At 34.0% G+C, this 17,134-nt stretch overlaps 1 protein-coding gene across 1 annotated transcript; it reads right to left on the bottom strand.

The window, feature by feature from the left end:
• Positions 1–12: 12 nt before the first annotated feature.
• Positions 13–17,134, bottom strand: LOC144447668 (putative sodium-dependent excitatory amino acid transporter glt-3). Its single transcript, XM_078137746.1, has 10 exons — positions 16,999–17,134; positions 13,807–13,918; positions 10,549–10,759; positions 8,734–8,776; positions 7,765–7,864; positions 3,905–4,031; positions 3,125–3,358; positions 2,384–2,581; positions 1,803–1,937; positions 13–888 (listed from the first exon to the last, which is right to left on the bottom strand). Exons 1-10 carry the CDS (start codon positions 17,116–17,118, stop codon positions 669–671), a joined length of 1,500 nt encoding a protein of 499 aa, XP_077993872.1. The 5' UTR covers positions 17,119–17,134; the 3' UTR covers positions 13–668.

Here is a 17,134-nt window from a genome sequence, read left to right as displayed (position 1 = left end):
TCAGTGTCTGATTCAAAGTATATCTCACTAACATTGATACAATGTTACATTTTACTGTCTAGCTCAGAGTAATCTTACCAACATTGCTACATTTTCTATGTATGAGCTACAATTATCTTAACAGATTGTCAACAAATCTGAGTATATTATATACATTGTAACAAAGTATTGTTCTTCAGGCAAGTCAATTGATTAAAATGTAACACTGAATTTCAATTTTGGTCATGAAAGACAATGAGATGTAGCATTATGAAATGTTCTGTCAAGCCAGACGATTAAATGTAGCCATAAGATCTTTGTTGAGTGAGATGAGGACGTGTTTCAATTGAATTGGTGTCTATTGTACAAATGTAGTGTAATGGTTGATTAAAACAGGATACATTAACCCATTCAGTACTGAAAACTTTGCCGCCAAAATTATTTGAACAAAATTCTTGTTTTTATGTAAGTTTTTGGCATATATCAGCTTCATTTTAGACTGGAATTAAAGAAATGTTACTTCGTAATGAAGTAATATTATTATAACTATGAAAATAGTCATATAAATTGGGTCCCAAAATTATTTAAAACTCGTCTCCAGTCATGAAAGGGTTAATCAGATCAAATCTAAACTAACTTATTACATCAGATTTTATTCATCCGCAGTCAGCATTGCACATTGTGTCTTCTTAGTACTGTGCTGACATCAATGGTTTATGTTCTTTCTCATTATCAGAATAATCAGTTCTGTCTACAATAACTCCACTCATTTCATCATGGTTACGTATGGAGTTCATTTCTTTCAGCTCAAGAAGTTCTTTTTCAGCAAACCTTTTCTTCATGGTATTATTAACAGTAGCAGCACACACAGCATGACTTCCGTTGTTGACACCAGTCCTCAATGAATCACTAAACAAAATAATATCATTGTCAAAATGAGAACATATAAATTGTTTAAAACAGTTTTTTTTTTGGTTTTGAGAAATATCTTCTGCAAATGAAAAATCCTGTTTGTAGAAAACTAGTGGCTATATTTAGAATTTTGGATTATAAAATTCAAATTGAGTTGGGTAGACGGTGTACTCCTAAGATTCCTGTAGATGAAAGGTTCAGCAAATTTTGTCAAAATATGGTAGAAGATGAATTTCATCATTTAATTCTTTGTTCTCATATTAGAAAATGATAGAGAGGTACTTTTTTCTTCTTTGTCATTAAATAATTCAAATTTTCATTCCTCAATGGCAAAAGTACATTTTTGCAAATTTTGACCTCTGATGATAAACTTCCTCTTGGAAAATGTCTTGTTGCTGTAAACAGTCTCCCAGCAGTTGGCTAAATGACTGTATGCTTTACCACGCTTGCTATGACATGTTGCTGTGCAATAAATATTGACAGGAATAATGGGAATGAAACCGTATAAAGTGAATATTAATTTTTGACAAAAAATCACATCTTTCACCACTGAAATAACATCCCCTGCAAGTTTCATTGCAAATAGGTCAAACAGTATCTTTAATTCTTTAACATTAGTTTAATAGAGAGAGAGAGAGAGAGAGAGAGAGAGAGAGAGAGAGAGAGAGAGAGAGAGAGAGAGAGAGAGAGAGAGAGAGAGAGAGAGAGAGAGAGAGAGAGAGAGAGAGAGAGAGAGAGAGAGAGAGAGAGAGAGAGAGAGAGAGAGAGAGAGAGAGAGAGACAGACATTCAGACAGACAGACAGACAGACAGACAGACAGACAGACAGATGCTTTTACATGCCTATACCACTAGTTCAGTGGTGTTAAAATGGTCACCCTAAAATGAAGCCATAAATTAAAAAGTACTTACTTGAGCCATTCCAATGCCAGAAGAAGACCAATATCATGAGTTGGAATGCCAAGAGAATTACATATAAGAACCACAATCACAATGGCTGAACTTGGTACGGGTGGTATACACAAACACAGAAAGGTAGCCATTATCCTAAAATCAAAGATAAATGATAATTGATATTTTATAACTGTACTTGTCCACACTGTGCTCAAATATTACAACTACATGTATTACCCCTGGCACAGACCTATGACTGAATAACGACCATTTATACTTCATCTCTGATCCCTGGGCAGCATACAACCCATTGAAACCTCTGTGAGTGCATAGGATTAAAGCATTCACATTGCAACCTTTATCCTACCAGGTCCCTAATTGTACAGCTGGGTTGTCCGGGACATAATCGAAGTTCAAATCTTGCCCATGGACTTTAGCCATTCAGAAACAAATGGCGAGACTTGAACTTGAGTAACTTGCAGATTACAAGTTGGATACCCTAACCATTCATCCATTATGACTCCATAAACACATAATTCCAGTTTGCACCTGACCTTAATGATTGAGGTCAAGGTCAAATGAGAATTCTAGATACTTACCCTAAGGCTATATGTTGTGCTAAGGACATGAATACACCAGCTCTCTGACCTAACCACAGTACTGAACACATTATAAAAGAAGCGGAAGCATCTCCTTTGAAACATATACACAGTGGAAGTACAAAACTGGATACATTGCGATGCATTTTAGCTGGTGGTGACTCGCAGGTCTTCATCATGATGGGTAATGCTCCAGCTCTGGTTGGAATAAAATGGAAATATCACAACATCAATCTTAAAAAGTAGGTTTATATATGATCTAGGTGGTAATATGTACAAGGTTGATGGCAATGATTTTAAGTAAATATATATAAGAAAGAATCCAAATTTCAAAGCTCAACTTATCATCGAATGTGAACACTCAGACATAAAAATCTTAAGGTAAATAAAGACTTCTAGTTTCTATCTCTGTCTGTCTGTCTGTCTGTCTGTCTGTCTGTCTGTCTCTGTCTGTCTGTTTGTTTGTCTGTCTGTGTGTGTATGTCACTATGTGCATGTGTGCATGCAAGTAGGCAAGTAAGTATGTCTTTGTGTGTGTACCGGTAAGTATGCATGTATGTTTGTTTGTTTGTTTGTTTGTTTGTTTGTTTGTTTGTCTGGATGGATGTTTATTTGAGAGAGTACATGTACATCTGCATGTCTGTGCATTTTTATCTGTTGAGTCTATGATATACTACTGTAACAGTTTACATAGAAGATAACATATGTTCATTGTAACAAATGTTAAACATGTAGACTCACCCTGACTTGATGACCATGGCTGTAATAATTGCCTTGTTGACTGCAGCATACACTGAGAATGCATTCTTCCTTGCCATAACAAAATATATTGTAGGAATACTGGCACAGAAATGTATAGACAGCACTACAATCACCGTGGCAACAAACATACCCAGTTCTTGCTCTACAAGGAATAAATCCTCTACTTGTAGTAACGATGCAGCTATAAGGCTGGCAGTAGCTACTGGAAGAGTCCTATTTAGTAAACAAAATGAAATTATATTAATTCATTTGTTTGTTTGTTGTATGTCCACTATTTCTCAAGGTCAAGTAATTAGAAATTCATGTAGTTAATCTACAAAACTACATAGATTAAAAGTGGCACAAGCTGAGTTTATCAAACTTTTATAATTGCGCTCAATTTTTTTGACATTATAGGGAAGTCCTGCCCAAAGATATGATTCCTTGGAAGGCTATTCTAAAAAGGGTTTATGTAGCAGATATGTCATGGTATGAAATGGGGTTACATTTCATTTGACTATTCAAATTGGTTTGAAATGCTAACCTGGTCTAGGGCTCAGCCCTCATCACCACCGCTGCAGAGCCCTACCAAACCAGTGGCCAAGTGGCCCCTGGGGTTATATTCTATTAACTTAACTAAAACATCGCAGGATTGCTCCAGATTAGGTATTACGATAACAACAGACAATCCCATAGTCCTTTGTGTGTGAGCATACTCAGTCTGGATTGCAAGTTCCCTATTCCAAGAGACTTTCAGTACAACTATAGGCTATAACTTACCAGATGAAGGCACCAAATATTTGAAAGATAACAGTCCTTACAGCCCACATGAAGTCCAGTAAAGGTTTGGTTTTGACTCTTTCTACACTCATAGCCATGCCGCAAGCTATACAAAATATCACCACTCCTGTTGACAACAAAATATATTTAATAAACTGCAAATGTTGAATTAACATTGTCTAGAAATCTTAATTATTGATATTTCGACCTCAATTCCTAAAAGTTATTAAATACAAGTTTTATCTTTCTAGCATAACTACAAGTCAGTTATCATTCTCCAATATCTTACTTAGTTCATTGTCAAGGAAAATTCAAGTGACCTAAGGAGCTTTGTATGTTTAAGTCAAAGATGAGAAGTGAGAAAACCCCTTAGGTCAGGAGTATTTCCAGGTGATTGAAGTAAAAAATTGAAGAACATATAATTTTATACCATGCACGATCCAAGTTGAACAAAAAATATGGAGTATATACTCTGGTCATTCTATGTCATCACAATGCGTGTCTATGTCACTGGTTCTGCTGTGTACAAAATGAGTCAAAATGCTCAAAATTGGCATTAGTTTCCTGATTTTTCTTTGATATTACTGGCACTGGTATAATTATGTTATTCTCCAATCCATAAAATACTCATGACCTAACGATTGTCAATACTCATCTAGTGACTCATGGTGACAAAGGCCCCTTAGGTCACTCATATTTTCATTGGCTGAATGAAGAAAAATATTGGAGAATAATATCTAAATACATGGGCAAGTATAATTTAATGAACATGTGGACTCATATCTTGATCACAACAAGATGGATGCTATGGACATGTGTTGGCATGATATAGAACAACAAGGATATAACTTCCATATTTTCTGTTTGAATGTGTGTAACTCGGCTTGTGCATGGTATGGGTTGTCAATAACTGAGTGGTTAGCTCATGTGCCTCTTCTCACTGCAATCAGAGTTCAAACCTTGCCAGATCTGGGAGTCAGCTGAGTTTGATTTAAATTTCCCAGATCTGTATGCAAGAAGGGTGATGCTCAGTTTGACCTTACCAAACAATGCAGGTTGTCTCTGAATACTCTGGTTTCCTCCTGCTTCAACACTAGGGCACTTGGGTGTTGTGCACATCATGACTATATTTGAATTACCACATTTTATATGAATTGTAACATATTTATCAGTATAATACATTGCATTTGCCTTTTTGTTAGTCATAGCCTAAGCAATGAACATCCTGTTAGCTGATTTATCATTGACATGCAACATGTGTCAATGTCAAACGTTTCCACTGAAAATCATTATAGTATAAATGACATTGCCTTGGCGTGTCACTCACGTGACTGAACATTTTCAAATGCAAAAGAAACATTTCTATAGGTGCCACACACCAGGGGATATAGAAGTAGTCAAGTTAAATGTTCACTATAGGTTGGAAAATAAACATCATCAAAATCATTTTGATTATTTCATTAGAAGTCTGTTCTACTACACTGTAAAAGAATAGCAATGCTTATCAATGCTTAATGTGATTAGCTAAAGAATTCTGCTGTGTGTATTGTGTCTTTATTATTGTTAGTCTACAGTTGAACAGTTTTGTGTTAAAAACATCACATCCCATGCCATATGAGTGACACCAAGCTGACACCATTTCTACAAAACATGTAATTGAGACAGACCAACGTATAGCCATACACTATCACAGCAGTGGCTATAAATCAAGATTATCAAAATATAATTATTTATGATGACTATATGAATTTATGAATATGCCATCATAATTATCATTCACTTTACATCCATTTATCAATCTATATTGAATTTTTTATCATGGAAAGAGTTCACATTCAACGTTTTAATGGTTTCATGCACCAGATGGAATATCTAATCTTATATTTGCAAAAAGCAAAGCCTGGTAATATACATGTATGTTATCATCTATATATCAATCTATACTACATTTTAATTGTACGGCCAAAACATCTAATTCTACAGGTTTCAAGGATGAAATAACTATTACACTATGCATTGTTTCTGTATCAAACTATTCATCAAGTCCATCAACCAAGAACAACAAAGTACACTTAAACAGTAGCTGGACAGATCTAGTACCCTTCTACAAACTATAAATATTACATTTTGAAAAAAACAACTGCAAATATAAAATTACTTAATTTCATTTAATGGTTTTATGGATGAAATAGTTACTCCTGGACTAACACATCTGCAGAAACCACTGAAAATATAACATTTAAATACAACATTGTATATGTGAAACTCCTCTGTCTTTGAATCAAACACTTAACAAGCCATTGTCCATATGAATACATAAAATATGTCTGAGGTACAATCTCCTATACAAGTACAACACAATACACGTACATTACTATAATGGGATACAATGGAATGATACATGGGCAATTATCTCTGATGGTGTCGGTATTCTATACAATACATGCAATTAGAGCATAGCACGATACCTCTAATATCACCTATAAAAATTTAATATTTCTCTTCATTTGGCCTACTAGATATTTTACCAGCTAGAGAGACAAAAAGGTATTTGCTTCATAGTAATATGTAAAAAGTATAAAATGTAATTCTTTAAAACTGAGGTAAAGATATTATTTTTTGAAATCTAGTTTTTAAGTGACTATGTAGCCTTTGTCTGAATCACTCAGATGTCATCAGTGTAATGATGTTATGCTATTTGGTGATGTGACTCCCTCCTAGTCACCTGACTTTTGTAAATTTGTGGCAACCAAACAGACTGACTGATAAAAAGCTATGTAGTCGCTACAAAGTCACTTCCACAAAAGGTAACTTTATCCATAGACGTTGGTATCTCTCTCCGCCATCTAAGCTTTATCTAAATTAACTCTATCTAATGGAGTTCAGTATCAATTTCTATTCTGTTGTACTTCTTTTTATCAAAATAACAAAATGACTTTCCTCTCAAATTAGTTTTCTACTAAAAGTATAATGGTATGACAGTACAACTATTATAGTGGTGGTAATCTGAAAGGTCCAGCCGTTGGTCCACTTGTGTGATCACTAGCTACCCCAGCATTTTAGAAGCAGAAAGAACACGTAAATCTTTCTATTAGTAGTAGGAGACATTCAGTTAGAAGAATAGTCAACTGTCTAAATATGTATGGAGTGAATATGATAATTTTGACAGTGGGCTAAACTACTTGCAAGGTTTTCTCTTGAAACATCAGCATGTGTACAGCAATGTGCTGTAAGTACAAACTTACTCATTAGGCCTAATAAAAAAATTGTGTGGTTCCGATTATACTCAATTTTAGAATAGGTGGGGTAGGTAGATTTTTTTATTTCATTTTATTTATTTTTTCTGTATGAGTCTAGTTCAGGTTTTCCATTGTTTTCCAAATGATCTGTGTTGTTTATTACTTCCTATCAGATATACTGCTGGAAGAACAGTTTTATTTTGTCTTTTCTTTCTAAGTTGATATCAGTTTCTGTATCCACTATTTCTTGTGACACTTCACAATTTTTGCGATTTTATTATTCTTAGATGCGGAAACTGACATCAACTTAAAAAGACAATATAAAACTGTTCTTCCAATCTGTATTGGCTGTACATCTGATAGGAAGAAATAAACAACACAGATACCATATGGAAAACAATGGAAAACCTGAACTAGACACACACACATGAAACAAATATATAATAAAATAAAATAAAAAATCTACCTACCCCATCTATTCTAAAATTGAACATAATTCGAACCACACAATTTTTTTTATTAGGTCGTAACTAAAAATAGTGCGTAACCAAAAATTGTGTGCATCAGTGGTGCATCAAATTGGCTTAGAGGGCACTGTATGTGTTGTAAGTACAAACTTACCCATTATATTGGTTCTGTTAGTCATTGCTATTTGTTTATTTGTGGTAGTTGTTGTTGTGTTGTCAGTGGTTACGACTTGGACATCATATTTTGTAAAACTCTGTAAAAAATAAAACAAGATTTAAAAAAAATAGACATTTTCATAAACTTTGGATTCTGGAGAGTCACTGATGATCTTAAATTACATTATATTGAATGCAATTGCTGAGAAACTCTTAGTTGAAAATGCAGATTTCATCATGGATGAATAAATGGATGGATGGATGAATGAATGGATAAGTGACTAAATGAAGGAATCAAGGAATCAAAGAATTAATGAATGAATGGATAGATGGATGGATGGACAGATGTAGGAATGAATGAATTAATGAATGAATGAATAGATGGATGGATGGATGGATGATGGATGGATGGATGGATGGATGAATGGATGGATGGATGGATGGAAGGATGAATGGATGGATGGATGGATGGATGAATGAATGAATGAATTGAATGAATAAATAAACAAATACTTATAAGACATACATTTGTATCTGGACATCTCTCAGTAAATGTACATGTAGTCATGATGCTTTTAAAGAATGTCAAATCACTAGTTCTTCTGGATTTTATTAACAAAAACATCTTTACTATGTTTTTTTACATGAAAACAAAGTGGAACAACATAATTATAATTATAGTAATCTATCCATGTTCATAACTCAGTAAATTGCACAAAAGAAAAAAACGATTATCAACAGTTTATTAAAGTACGTACATTATAATATCAAGCGTTTGACCTGTTTTTTTAGTTACAGGGACATACTTGGTCTATGAGGTTTTCAAAATATGTCCTTAAGTGCAAAAAAAATATAACTGAAGTGGTTTTATTGATTAAAAATACAAAATAAACATATATTTCTCATCCATACGGGTACTTTACAAAATATGGATTAATATCAGTATTAAATAACCAAGGATACTTACCGACTGGAAACAGGCACGGATTATGTTACTTGGAATTAAATTCCTGTAAATTAAGGAAAAATTGACATATGAAACTGGTAACCATGGTGATTTCAAAGTTAATAGGTACATGTAACTGTAATTATAATCAACATATTGCTCTTTTGCAGTTGTAAGTTGTAAGCACACACATACACAGAGAGAGGGAGAGAGACACACACACACACAGACACACACATACACACACACACACACAGACACACACACACAAATGGATGCATGGACGGGCACACAGACAGAGCCCAATGTTATAGTTCTTGGGGGGGGGGGCACTCAAAAGTCATTACTTGCTCAAAAAAAACTCTTTTTAAAAGAGAAGTGTTTAAAAACAGAAAAAAAGATTACAATTGTTATTTCCATGTATTATCTCCTTGATGTACACAACATTGATGTATGATTCCCAGATGAGTGAGTTAAGGGGCTTTGTCATCACAAAGTGGAGTTTACTAGTGACAAAACATATTATATCTCAAGTATTTTCCAGCTGAACAAGAAATATCATATACTTGTTTCTGCACAAGCTTTAATTTAAGAAAAACATTGGAAAATAATGTGTCATTTTGGACATTTTGACTCATATTTCAAGCACCATACAACCAATGACATAGACATGTATTTTTGTGACCTAACTAAGTAGTACCATGTATATATTTCTGATGGAATGCATACAAATTGGCTTGTGAATTGTATACATGAACTCACAAATTATACATCGTGAATTTCAAAAAAAAAATCAATTTTCAGCATATTGATTTTATAATTTTTACAATTACGCTCAAATATTGACTTTTATAATCCACATGCCATAGTTGTGTGTGTCCAAAAAGCAACATATGCTACTCGTCTTCATGTTTACACGTATCCAGTAATAAACCCTGAGTTTGTTATTTTACCTTATCTATACAAATTCTAATTCAAAAGAAACACAACAGGTTTATTGTGTTGTTATAAACATTTTTAAAGGTACATGTATATATTTTTGTTTTATCTAAAAAAAAACAAAAAAAATTTGAAAATTTACATACAAAATTCATAAAATGTCTGGGTATTATAAAATAAACACTATTTTTCTGCTGGTCCTGTACATATGTTCGTTTTGACATAGTTTTATCATTTGCTATTCTGGGTATACTCTCTCTGTGTGCATGATTCAGACAACTGTATGCAGTATGTTTGCAGCGTCATTTCCACACATACATAAACAGATGTTATATCTACAGTCTCAATAGTTGTGTGTGCATAGTTGCTAAATTTCTCATTATGTACATATATCTGCACTTTCAATTTTACAAAATGATATTAATAACATCCTTAGTTGTATCACATTTCTTTGTGACTTTGTAAGTAAAATGTACAAATGTACCGTTTTTAAGTGACAGTTATAAAATACCATAATGTACAAAAAGGGAATTTCTGAATATATTATACTGGTTTTACATTAAAGAGAACACAACTTAACGAAATAATGGTATTTTCACAATCTTTGCGTTCTGTAGAATCATTTCATGATCTCACATCAATTCATATAATTTTGCCTAAATGGCAAACACCATATTGAAACTCTTTTTCACCTCCACTTCTACAGTAGTGATCCACTGGCACCTCATGGGACTTAGTGGGCATGCATATGTATTAGATGACAATGAATATTCAGACTATTTATCTGAAGGTATTAAGCGTTTAGTAATCATACCCCAAAGAGAAGCACACGTATGTACAGTCAGGAATCATACCCCATCCCCAGCCACCTTCCCTTCTACGTGCATCATATCTTACCTCAGCAAATCTGCAAAGACATCCTGCGTTTTGTAATGCATCATCTGTGCCGCCATATCACCATGGTCACCTACTGTAGGACGTTGTCCTGGTCGTATTAACGCTGTCACAAATATTCCTGTGATAACACCAAGCATCGTACTGCTTATAAAAAATATGAATGCAACTCCTGCCATTCGACCATTCTCCTTCAACTCTAAGCTGGCCACAGCTGTGGAATGAAAAAAATAAAAATATCACCATAAATACTTTGAAGAGAGTAGGATGATACAGATTTGGCAATGTTAGCAGTTTTGATACACAAGCAAAAGATTTACAAGTTTTGTCTCGATGACAAGAGAACCAAAAAAACAGTATTAAGAAAAAATAGGTAAAATTTAAAAAAAATGTGTTATCACCCGGCTGACTGACCCTAGATCAAGCCATTGACCCTAGAAATTTTTTGAACAAAATAAAAAATAATTTTTTTATGTTTTTGACCGTCATGTATGTTTGTTTTCTATCCTTAGTCATGTACATACATATTTCATCAAACTTTCATAGAATGGGTATTCTGACTGACACTTCGTTTGTTTTTGGGTCGAATAATTTGTCAAAATTCAGAACCATTGACGTAGTCATGGGTTGTTGTGACGTAGCACGACCAGGGTATACAATCCGTATTTTGTGGTCAGAGAGAATATCTTGGTTTGTGCATGGTATGATTATGGTACTATAGAAAGAAATAAATTTCACTACAATCCGACAACATTAATATAAATATTATTGCAAATAATTTTATTCATCCTACCAAGCAAATTACAAGTAACATAAGGGGCCTTCTCTGACTACAAGTTGAACATTAGTAGTGACAAAATCTCAGTCAGATGTCTTTTTCAGTTGAATAAAGAGAAATAAAGGAAAATGGTGTACTGAAATGTGCAAGCTGAATATAAGAGAAACTATTGAGAATAATGGAATGGGGTAACTCATATTTCAGATACAATCATATAGAGCCAATGATGTACATGTACATGGCTGTGATGTAGAGCAACACCAAAATAAATCCCATATTTTCTGTATGAATGCTCACAACTTGACTTGTAAAATAGAAAATATATGCCTTACAATATATATATATTAAATCTACTGTGACTTCAATATTAGGTATTATAGTACAGTGTTCTGTGACATGTGGTGAACACATATCATATTGGAAATGTTTAATCAAATAACAAGATAATTAATGCTTGACTGGTTTTTGTATTGAGTAAGTTTGTCAGCTGCAAAACTGGAATATTAACAATCCATATTTTGATTCTACATGTGAAATTATAATACAATTTTAATAATACATGCGATTAAGGCTGCAATAACTGCAAACAGAAATTTTTTTCATAATTAAAACAATTACTTTTATAGAAATTTAGGTTGTTTTTCCAAATTATTTAATATAAAGACATTTGTACCTGACTTTATACATATATCATAGTATGAGGTTGAAAATTTGTGTTCAAATTACATTTTGTACTTTTTGATTTCAGATGTGACCCAATATTATTTCTCGTTATATTTAGACCATCATATAATGTATTCAAGTGAAACTCAGTGAATATAAATATAACAGTCCCAATGTAAATGTTAATAATATATACAATACAATACAATACAATACAATACAATACAATACAATACAATACAATACAATACAATATAATTATATCTTAAGTTTATTAACCCAACATGGGCAATTCTTAGTGAGACAGTAGAGAATAAAACCAAACATGAAAAATATTCAAAACAAGGTCACGATATGTGTACAGTAATAGAGTTAAACAATGAAGAGACAGTAACAAATTAAAACAAAGGCAGACATATTAAAACAATGGAACAATAAGTTACTAATCATTCCTGAAACGGTTGAGTAGAAAAATATGTGAATTGCCTTGATATACTTCACTTGTAATATAAGTTGTCTGTCTGTCCTTCAGTCCTCTCACCTATCCATTGCAATAAAAGTTTAAGCTGGGATTTGCTTAGTCTAAAAAAAACACAACTCTGCTTCTACTATCACTTCTATGCTAAATCTCATCAAAGTTTATTCAGTGACTGAATGAGGGTACCACCAACAAATCACACCTAACTAGATTCTACGATCTATATGTATAATAGTAAGATGTGAACAAGTTAATTTGGTTTGATGGCATCTTTGAATTACTGTAATGTTGATGTTCTATAATCGGGTAGTTCATCCTGTCCTTTAGTGTCTGTACGAAAAAACACCCAGCAAATCTAATACACATATATACAACACACACTCAAATGCACACACTCATGCATGCACACATGAGGGCACACACACACACACACACACACACACACACACACACACACACACACACACACACACACACACACACACACACACACACATTGGTTCACATAACCCATTTTCTAGTTGTTATAACAATTCCAGTTTGTCTATATGCCACGCAACATCTGACATAATATACCCCTGTATGATACATCAGATGTACATGTAAACTATACAAATGTTACAATTATCATATCACAACCCATAATCTTTAATCTGTGTGTAAACATTCAATATTTTTACACATATTTTTGTTTGAATGAAACCACTTAGACTGATTTTCAAATTACTAATGTTAATATGATTGGTCCATAACTTGCCAATGATGCATGGCATACATTAAAAATTCACTGATTCATTGTAATTTGTACTTGAATACAGTTGTAACTGTCATCGCATGATAAAGCCACCTGTTGCCAAACTTTTCTTTTCATATTCAACCAGTTTGGTTGTGAATAATTAATGGGGTTAACACAGACAGTTCTCTGAACTTTGACATTTGTGCAAATCAATCAAATGTTAAAAATAACACCAGAAGTGAAAGAATTCATAGATAAACTGTTTTATTTTTTGTTCTGCCTTCACAGCTCCCCAACCTAAATCATCATCAACACACACACAGACTCACATACTTCCAGTATATACATTACTGTACATTAATTAAAATAACTGTACATGAGCATAGTGCAATTTTGAGGATAGCTGCTATAATTGTAGTGTTTGATGCGATTTTGAGGGCTTTTTCGTCTGTTTTTGTGCCTTTTTTCGTTCCGACGTTTAACCCGAATCAAACGCTACAATTCCTCTAATTTTTTTTCTAGGCCGTATAACAATTTTGTATACGTACCTACAGTGTACCTGCATGTTCTACTGGATATTACATGTTATAATAATTGTGTACCTACCTGTTATCACAGTTGAGGCTAGCAGTGGTATAATTGTCATTTCCAAACCACGTAAGAACAATTCGCCAGGCATACCAATCCACATGACCACATCCTCAGATGGACTGTATGGCTGGAATTAACGATACATTTGATAATGACCATTACAATCATGTGATTATTTTATAGAATGCTTATCACACATGCTCAAAGTGCTGTACAATTTAATTACCCCTGGCATGCACCTAAAATGGCACAATTGCCCTTTATAATGTCACACAATGCAATTCTTTAACTTGCTGGGAGCTATTCTTAGTTCTATACATGTTACAATCATCTCATCTCTCTTAGCACAGCATTCTGTTCTTACCACAAACTATGGTAGTATATGTATTTGGAGTGTTGATATAAACATGATGACATTATCGCACCCTCACTTCCCTTACAACATTCAAACTGGAGGTTAAGTTTGTATTAAAATAACCAATTATGACTGCTTGTCAGTATGTGATGGATTATGTGCTGTTCACCCTTTCCTTAGCTGGAAATTTAGATATTTGCAATAAAATTTGTCCGTTTGACTATATCATATGTTAGAATGAGATCATAGAGAACAACTACACATACAGTAACTACATTTGTACTAACTAGACAACCAGGGAGCATACAATTACAATCCCTGCTGACACCATAAGTGCATATTAGGAATAAATCCTTCCCATAGAAATCTCTGTCTCCCCTACTTCTATTTCTAATGCTAAATGTCATCAAAGCCTATTCAGTGACTGGACAAGGGAGCTACCGACAAAACACGCCTACATACATATACATCTGCATTCTACGATTGTGTAATCGTATGATGCAAATAAGTTATTTTGTTTTCAATGCCATTCTTGAATTGCTGTAATGTTGGAAGTTCAACAACTGAATCTGGTAGTTCATCCCAGTCTCTTAGTGTTTGTGGGAAAAACTAAATCTATATGACAGACTCACTGCTACACATACACTAAGTTGTCATTTATACAACTTGAGGTGACTGGAATATAACCTTTGCTCAAATCTTGCCTACATGTATATATAAGGACTTTAAGACAGTGATTAAAGGTTTGAGCCAACAACTTGTAGATTAAAAGCTGACTCGACTCAATATGATGCCACGACAGTATAAATTATGTGGCCCTAAGCCCTACTTACACAATACTATGACAAAACCCTATAATGTAGGAGTGTTGCATATTCAGATTATTTGCACAAATACTTATGGTGTTCTCTGTGGCCATTAAATTTTATGAGCATACGGTGAGGGAACATGTAGTACAAAACACTTCCAAGTATTAGTGCAGATTTACTCAGATATACAGATATACTGAGCATTCCACACTGTTGCGGTTTTTGTACTTCAGTGCCCTTTTTATTAATGAGTCTGTAGTAATCCCCCCCTCCCCCCCCCCCAGTGTAATTACAACATTGTTTTACTAAAGTGATAATAAATCAACATTATTCAAACACATAATAATTCCCAGATGAAATAAGTAAAATAAAAATAACACTGAAGTATTCAGAAAATTAACATTAAAGTTATGTTAGACAACTAACATAATGTCTGCAGCACAATATTTTCACTAAATAACCACCCAGTGTTACATTGTATCATCCTGTATGTATCAACTACTTTTATCATTGAAATTGACAACTGTTTAATAATAATGATATCGGAACAGACTGTAGTTTAGACAAGACTTTAACCTTGGTTGCATAACAAAACTGAATATGTTATCATCTCCAAATGTTACAAATTACTTTGCAATCCTTAATATGGACTTTATACTGTCAAAGTTCACAATTGTGTTATACTATTCTATTATTTGCAGTGTTCCATCAATCATTTACTTGTTATGGTGTTGTTCAACTAATATCATAGATTTCTACTGGTTTCCAGAGATTTCACATATCTTGGAGTTGTTCTTTCCTCTAAAAGTGGCCATATGGATGAGGACTGAGTACTTATTTTGGATTTTTTAATTTATATAATATTTTTACTATGGTGGCCTACTTTGTGAAACAACATATGCCAAGTCCTTGTTTGTAACTCAATTAATTGCAAAAGCATATTAAATGTGCAAAATGTTTGTTACTGTACGTCCAATAACAAACTTTTGGTTTGAACCTTTCATTGTTTTACAATTCAGCTAGTCTCGGTTACCCAGACTCTCTATTACGAGACCAACCAGACGAGAGGCTGGGGAAATGTAATCCCAATGTGTCCATATGGGATCTCCTTTCCACAGCAGTGCATTCTGGGGAATACTTCACATCCAGCATTGTATGCTAAACAATCTAGGTTCCTCAATGACAGGTTTGCATGTCTCTAGCATCCAATACGTTTTTTGTACATCATATTTATAATCAACAGGCCGTGTAAGCCCATTGCTCAATACTTGGAAGAAAGGTACTGTGTGACTTCCAGTGTGGACAACTTGGGATTATGTTTATCCAGACTCTCGTCTGGGTGGTCTTGTAGTAGAGCCCCCAGTGGTGGAGTCTGGGTAACCAAGACTACACCTCAGCAGGCTTTTTTTTTCTATAAAGCCCACTAAGATGTGGAACTAGTTGATGATTCAATCCATTATTGTGTGAAGTAAATAAAATGATGCGGTTCAACTGGTCTCCGATCTTCAATCTGATCTTTATTTTTATTTAAAACACCAACGTTTCGGAGACACACAAGTCGCCTTCCTCAGGGTAAGCACTTAGAAGGAGTAGGCAAAAGACGCTCTGTCTGGGCTGAAGTGCTGAGTTGGAGTCAACTATTGTATTCATTTACTGCTGATAATGCATATACTGAAACTAGTCTAGATGTTATCCGTGGCTTCAAATCTCATCTCTCTTCACTCTGTCTAGCCCAATGGGAAATCAGGAACCAAAAGTTGTTCATGCAAACAAGTGAACCAGTGAATCGCAAGTGTTAGAATGATTTAAACAATGTATAAGTAGCATCCTGATCTGACAAATATACCCATATTTAGACATTATGTAACTGCCCCAATAAACATTAACTTATTATTGGGCAGAATTCTGTGATTGTGCGCATGGCTTTGTTTGAATTTGAAATTTCATCTTAGCACTGGATTGAGCCAGATGTAAGGAGAGATTGAAAGCCACAGATTGAAAGCCTTTATACAAGAACAAAACAACTTGGGACTAGAAACTTACCCTTAGTATTACAACAAGAAGGATTCCAACCACGACACCGACAAGAGTCAATAATAGGAGGAGATTTGATAACGCCCATTTACTAACACACTTAGCATTGCACTCACACCAACCCACCATTTTGGTTTCTTTCAAA

Source organism: Glandiceps talaboti, chromosome 16 (assembly GCF_964340395.1).
Source record: "Glandiceps talaboti chromosome 16, keGlaTala1.1, whole genome shotgun sequence".
Classification (NCBI taxonomy): Eukaryota; Metazoa; Hemichordata; class Enteropneusta; family Spengelidae; genus Glandiceps; species Glandiceps talaboti.
Note: the sequence above shows the minus strand (reverse complement) of the source record. Positions and strands in the feature narration are given on the sequence as shown.